The sequence below is a fragment of the Fulmarus glacialis genome, unplaced genomic scaffold, assembly GCF_000690835.1.
Source record: "Fulmarus glacialis isolate BGI_N327 unplaced genomic scaffold, ASM69083v1 scaffold7757, whole genome shotgun sequence".
Classification (NCBI taxonomy): Eukaryota; Metazoa; Chordata; class Aves; order Procellariiformes; family Procellariidae; genus Fulmarus; species Fulmarus glacialis.
The window spans coordinates 45,622-52,612 of NW_009223752.1; the positions used below are offsets into that span (position 1 = coordinate 45,622).

General features: G+C 39.2%; 1 protein-coding gene across 1 annotated transcript; it reads right to left on the reverse strand.

Annotated features, from left to right (window-relative positions):
• Positions 1-602: 602 nt before the first annotated feature.
• On the reverse strand, positions 603-6,442 carry GSTK1 (glutathione S-transferase kappa 1). Its single transcript, XM_009581905.1, has 7 exons — positions 6,360-6,442; positions 5,463-5,591; positions 5,011-5,111; positions 4,564-4,599; positions 2,744-2,860; positions 2,121-2,214; positions 603-900 (listed from the first exon to the last, which is right to left on the reverse strand). Exons 1-7 carry the CDS (start codon positions 6,370-6,372, stop codon positions 851-853), a joined length of 540 nt encoding a protein of 179 aa, XP_009580200.1. The 5' UTR covers positions 6,373-6,442; the 3' UTR covers positions 603-850.
• Between the last annotated feature and the right edge of the window lie 549 nt (positions 6,443-6,991).

Genomic DNA, 6,991 nt, shown 5'->3' on the forward strand with positions numbered 1-6,991 from the left:
ATAGGCAGCAATTAGGTGATCCTTGAGAAAGCAAAACAGAGTCTGGTTCAGTTATCAACTAAACTTACATGGTATTCACCATTTTCCTCCAAAGACATTACTGTAAAACTGGCGTTAATTAAAAACCCCGGCAAGGTCTGGGGTTGGTGCCCAAGAATGCATGTGTGTGGTGGTCTCCTCAAATGTCAGTCACTGCAGAGCAAGGTGTATAAAATACTATGCAGGAGGGGGACAGTTCCTTTTGAGATACTTGATTGGTTCCCCAGATTTTTCTTTGGGCTTGAATTGTCCCTCTCTCTTCCACTCTTCTCTCTCATGTCCCCTCCAATTGCCATGCTGCAGAGTAAAATTTGGAAACGTGAATGCCTTGTCCTGTGCTTTTAGTGTCTATGTAGTATCTTGGACTTAAAATAAAAGGACAATGTGGCCAGCTTCTCTTAGGCTGTATGTGTGTTCGTTTCATATGTTCCTGCTTGTCCTTTAGAGAAATCCAGAGATCTCAGTCCAGTAACAACAATTTAATCCTCTTGCTTTTAGGGTAAGAGAAAGAGAACTAATCAGGAAAGAAGAATGTTTAACCTGCAAGAATTTAAATATTTAATGTTTAATCTTTAATGTTAATCATGAATCTGTTGAAAGAAAAGAAGCACATTTGTATTGGTAAAGACCTCACCAGACTGGTAATACTGGCAAACCTTGAACTTCTTCATAATTAGAGATTAGACTGAGCTGTAAAGTTAGTGTTAAGGACGAGAAAGCCATCTCTCCATAAAATTGGATACATTCAGATAATCACTGAAGATTGACCATGCACATATATATTTTGACTCTTGTATTTCCCCAGGACTTTTCACATCTTGGGGCTTGGAACTGATGGAACTGGTCCCAGCCATTTTTCACCTGCAAGACAAACCAGCACAAAAGACAAGGTTAAAATTTAATACATAAAAGTGATTGGCCAGTCACATTTCTGCAGTAGGATGACTGTTCCTACTCTTCTTTTGAAGGGTAGCTACTGATGATGGAATACAGATTTGTATCAATTGGCATGCTTCAGCCAGCTCCATAAATGAAGCTGTACAGAAGAATTATTTTCCTCTGTCACAGATGAGAGATTCTGCAGGTCTGTGGCACTCCACATGAGGGTGAAGCCAATTCTTTTTAGGACTCCTTTTTTGAGGGGCTGGGGGGTAAGGAAGAGAAAAAGGCTGGAAGGCTGGGGAGTCAGAGAAACAAAAGGAAAATCTGTTGAATTCCTTGGAGTTGAGCTTAGAAACCAGGCTATAACATTCCAATTAGGATTAGTAGTGGGTGTTGGGTATTCATCTTCCTCATTCTCAATTTCATCAAGAATATTTTTATAGAATCAGAAACCCATCTGGAAAAGAAAATAAACCTCAAAAAAATTCCCTTCTGTTTAAGCCTACCACTAATTTAAATTTATATTAATTTTTTCTGCTGAAATTTTTCAACAAATGCATCAGAGCTAATTATGCGCATAACTCTTTCTAGTGACAAACTCTCTCAAGAGCCAAATCTTGAGATAAATAACTAAATGCCCTCTAACTCATGTAAAAGCAGGTGACTAAGTTTTATTAGTTATCACAACCTATTCCAATTCTCTTTAAACATTTAAAGTTCATATTCTATTAACGAAAATGAAAAATGGTAATTACAAGTTATGGATTGGGGAGCTGTGATAATGTGCTTTTTATTAAGAAGGAACAGATATAAAATGAAAATGTTAAAACTACAAAAAAAGAAAGTAGTATCAGCCATAGTCTTAATCTTAGCCAAGATCTAAGGTTAAATGTGAACATTTTGGAAACTAAAGAGTTTCAGTAGTAATTTGAGAATGGCATGTGGAGCACAAAGCCTTGAAACATACCAAGAGAGGATGGAGAACTCAAGTCACTTCTTGTTTGGAAAAGGACTACATCTTTGGTCACTCTAACTTTACTGAGATACATTCCAGTCAGTGGTTTCATCCCATGAGAAGGACACCCAACATTATTTAATATTTGAAAGACCTTAAGAGCATTTTGTTTAGCTGTATTACGTATTTCATTAAAAGAGGTTGAAAGCATGAAACCAAAAGTGATGTTATTAGGTACACTTACCTATAACGCTGCCTAGCAGCTCTAAACGATCAGAGCCGAAAAAGAGATGAGGTTCCCCATTAAAATGTGCCACAACAGCAGGCATCCCAAATGCCTATTGCACCATGGAGATGAAACAGAGAATGTTATAACGAGAGAAATTTTTGCAGACACATGATCAATCTTCAAGAATAAAAAGCAGAAACTTTTGACTTTTTTTCCTCCCCTTCTTTTCATCTTCTTCATTCTTAAAGATGAGTCTAATGGAGCCATCAGAAAGTAGGGGACTCTCAAGAGCCTGTGTACCCCTTTTGAAGGAGCAAAGAAAAGCAACCTGATAAATCCACAGTTTTATGTCAAGTAGCAATAAATGGTATCGCTTAGTACTGATCCTGTAGCTCCCCATCCTTGCTGTCCAGCTGGAATAAGCTGAATGGGTCAACGATCGTTTCCCAGGTGACAATGAGATAAACTACCAACAACAGTGAGTTAGCTTTCACATGTTCAAAAAGCAAAGACCACCTAAGAGAGATGGTCTATATAGTGCTTTCTAATCATCACTTTCATTGTTCCTTGCTTCCCAGTATTCTTAACAGGGAAGGAATGCATAGCTGTGATGCCAAATGGCATTGGAAGCATCTCACCCCATATTTTAGTGCTTCCTCTGTTGTCTCTTTCAGACGGTTCTTCACTGCAGGGGATGAAATCATTTCAAGTAGCTTCTGGGTGAGCTCTGATGATAGCCCAACCTGTCTGGCAACCTAAGAAAAGATGGTATCATTAAGGGTACTCTAATACTAAATATTCTAATTCCTACTGTGGTCTAATTAATTTAATCTTCAGTATTATCACTGAAGCACTTCTTGCACAACCGTTTTGCTGTAGGGGCGAATGAAGACAGACACAAGCAAACAAGGAGATGCCTACCTCTCTGCCTTGCTGAACATAGGGGGATGCTCTTAGACTGCCAAACAGTGACTAAACTACATAGAGATCTTTAGGAGTATGAAGTTTGTTTCTCTGAAGTTCTGTATGTCCTTGCTTTATCTTTATTTAAATAACGATGGATTCAGAGACTATGTGAGGACTTTCTGTATATATTTATGTACTGGGTCTGGCTGGGATGGAGTTAGTTTTCTTCACAGCAGCTCCTACAGTTCCGTGTTTTAGATCTGTGACCAAAACAATGCTGATAACACACTAATGTTTTACCTATTGTTTGCACAGTGTCAAGGCCTTCTCTGTTTCTCACTCTCTCCCCCTGGCCTGTGAATAGATTGGGGGTGCGCAAGGGGTTGGGAGAGGACACAACAAGGCAGATATCTCGAACCAACCAAAGAGATATTCCATGCCATATAACATCATGCTCAGCAATAAGAAGTGAGGAGGGGGTTTAGGGAGGTTAGCCACCTTGTGCTTGGGAACTGGCTGGGCATCAGTCTACCCGTTGAGGTGATGAGGGATTGCCTTTGCATCACTTGCTTTGTTTTCTTTCTCTCATCTTCCACTTCTCCTTTGCTTATTAAGCAATTTTATCTCAACAAGTTTTCTTGCTTTTATTCTTCTTTTCCTCTTCCCCTGGACCACTGGGCAGTGGAGGGAAGTGAGCAACCGCCTGTGTGGTGCTTAGCTGCTTACCAGGGTTAACACACCAGAGTTTAATTATATCCTTCAAACCTTGTCTCTTAAAAAGGCAAAATGCAAACCTTTGCTGAAATTCTGGTAAAAAAGGTACACTAAAATGAAGCCGAAGTGTAAGGATTAGGCTCTGGGGAAATAGCAAGACTGCAAGATTCAGGTTTCAAATAGGGATGTTGGATAGGAGAGACTAGTCATGGACAATTCCTCTCTTTTTTCCATATTCCAAGAACTTAAAAAATAAAATAATGGAGAAATAAAAGCCCTTAAAGAGGATCTCATGGTATACTAACTTACATGTCATTACAGCTTTTGCTGTAATAAAGAAAATCTAAGCAGCAAAAGAAAACACATCAAGAGAGTACAATTTCTAAGCATGTAAAAGGGCAATACAGCACTGAAATTAATAGTAAAGCCTGGCTCCATCACTCCAAGGAAAGTCAACTTCTCTGAAGTGTTGCATTTCACCTGAAGATTTCATATAGCAGCAAAACCTCAATGCATTCTGGAGACACTGTTCATACTTTCACTACTGTTAATAAAATAGTATTACCCAGGATGGACAATGAATTACCTGTTATCTCGCCACATGAATTAACAAAAAAGGAGATCCTGATTCCGAGTGTCATTCAAAACATGACCAAAAAAAAAAAAAATTTCCAAACAGAGCTGCTAGGGAAATTAAATCCACTTTTTTCTAGCTGAAGTTTTTCGAAACTCCAGGTGATCATTTGACTAAGCTGTCTTCATGTCTATTACTGATCCAAGCCATCAATAAGAATCTGTATCAGAAATGCAGAAGCACCAACAAAAAGGAGACACTTACAGCCAATATATTCTCCGGCTGACTGATATCTTCACGCTGGTAAAAGAATAAAATAAGTAATTCAGCACTTAAGAACAAAAGCTCAGCTCTGGACTTGAAAGCAAGTTTTCTAAGAAAACAGAAATAAAAACAATACTAGCTGCTGGGGAAATTTCCTCAGAAAAAGTCACCTAATCTAGGAATGTATTAGGTGCTTTCTGGTGTGATCTACTGATACACTGAGCCCATAGGATTCACCGTACATACCTAAAAGAAGGCAAAGCAAGCTGACTATAATCTAGTTCTTTTCTTGTAATGGCTCCTGAACAACTATGACCTTAAGTTTCCTGCTATGACTTTTCATTAAAAGACATTTCCTTTGTCTTGCTTGAATTCCGTATTTGAATGAAGTGGGACAGGAAAAGTGACAGAGAAATGATCAAGAAGTTGGCGTCATAAAATACTGACCTGTGACCAAAAACGTATCCAGAACTCCCTAGATAAGGGTTCCAAGTATTGTGGTTGTGTCATATCAATGGCTGTGATAAAGCGCATGGCCCCAAGACTGCCTGGGATTAGTGGAGAGACAGAGAAACATACTGAAACAAGGCACAGGATCAGGAACAGATACGGTCTGCACAAGTATATATAACATACTAAGAACAGTATGATCTTCTCTGTAACAGTCCCCAAACAGTAAAGCTTATGTTGATTCACAATATCTTCCATCCTAATATCATTCAGAAGCATATTTCTCCAGAAGTTCCTTTTATGATTAAAAATGCACATACTTCATATTGCTCACAGATACAGGAAGAGGCTGTGGACAGGGAAGTCATCTTCACCTTTACTGTTAGGGAGAACTTGAACCAGAAGTGCTAGGGTTGAAAGATACCAGCTAAGCTAAGTCTGTTACTTACGTGCACCAAGGACACGTTGGAAGTCATCTTCTGAAATTTGTACAGGCACTTGGTAGTATTTTGCCATCCTTTTTATATCCTTCAGCATGTATTCTGCACGCTTTGGCAACATTGCTGGGGGCTTGTTACCTTTCAGAAAAAGTTCTGTTGAGATTTTCAACTGTATTGTAACAACACTGGACAAAACAAAACTGGACAAATTAGACCTCATCCACACATGTGCCTAAGGAAGAGTATAATTTCATATTGACTTACTGAAACACATACAGCTTTTCCAAAGATAATGCTAGGATTTAAACATGATTTATTTTGGCTTTGCACAGATCAACCCTTTAAGTTAGTAGAATCAGTTTTAAACCAAGGTACAAATGTCCTAGCAGGGATTTATATTGATTCACACAAATTAATTTTAAGCTAAACAACTACTAATGCATGGGTAAACAAATGTAGAGACTTGTTAATTTCATGATTTATGAATTATAAGTCTCAGTGATTAACTTGTTCTAATAAGGCCACAAGTACTATTTTATGGCATACTTGGATCCTTCATGCATATTACAAACTGAAAAGTGTTCCACAAATTAATTCTGGTTTGAACACAACAGAAAACTTTTAGGAAAACATTCCATATCAAATTATTATTATCCTATTTTAGAACTGACGAGCTTTGGCATAGACTGTATGTGCCACAAACAATGGCTGTGTAGTGGCACAGTATGAAATTCCTTGTGGCTTATTTCTCAGTCACTACTGAGCTCCACAATCCCATAGTTAATTTGTTATTGGTGCCAAAACTTAGTTCAAAGCTGGATCTGTACTCACTAAGAGCTTGCCCACTAGTATCCTACTAGTGAAGAAGGTATCTTCCTACAGAGCTGGTCTCCCTGTATTGCCTACCAGTTGCTTGCATTATGCCACCAAGGAAAGCTGGACGAAAGCGCAGATCAATATTCCAGATGTGCTGGTACCGGCAGAGCACCTGCAACATAAAAAAGTAGTGATGGATTAACAGTCAGAGGAGATGTCTCTGGAGCTGTGTGCAGCTAGGAAATAAGCTAAGGCATTAAATAGACACTGTAGATAAATCCTTTTCTATTACATTAGTGACAGTCCTAAAAGCCTCTTCTGGATGCTGCCAGAGAACTGATCTCAGAAAAACTGAAAGGACCGCATTCATATTATGACTATACAAGTCTAACCAGGTGTATATAAGGAAAAGCTCAAGCTCATGAGTGGACACTTGCACTTGTTAAACATCAAAACTATCCCTAAAGCAAAATGTTCGGCAATAACTCCCAAATACGCGCAGCCCATGCTGCCATTTGGCTGAGACACACTTCCTTAGTGTCCCTGGTTTTCAACACGTGAGGAAGAAACCGAAATACCCCTCACAAGTGAGATAAAAATAAAACCGAAATACAAGGTGCAAAGGGCGCTGCCTGCAGCAGGGTGGGAAGGCACCGCGAGTCGGCGGGACGAGCTGCCCTTCAGCCGCCTCCTGAAGGACAGGACGCGGCGGGAGCGACAGC

Excerpts from the sequence above, each read along its gene's own strand:
- GSTK1 (XM_009581905.1), bottom strand. Across the intron at positions 5,112-5,462 it reads CCAACGTGTCCTTGGTGCAC|GCAGTCTTGGGGCCATGCGC; the intron begins GTAAGTAACAGA and ends CACTAATCCCAG. Across the intron at positions 901-2,120 it reads GCTGCTAGGCAGCGTTATAG|GTGAAAAATGGCTGGGACCA; the intron begins GTAAGTGTACCT and ends TTTGTCTTGCAG.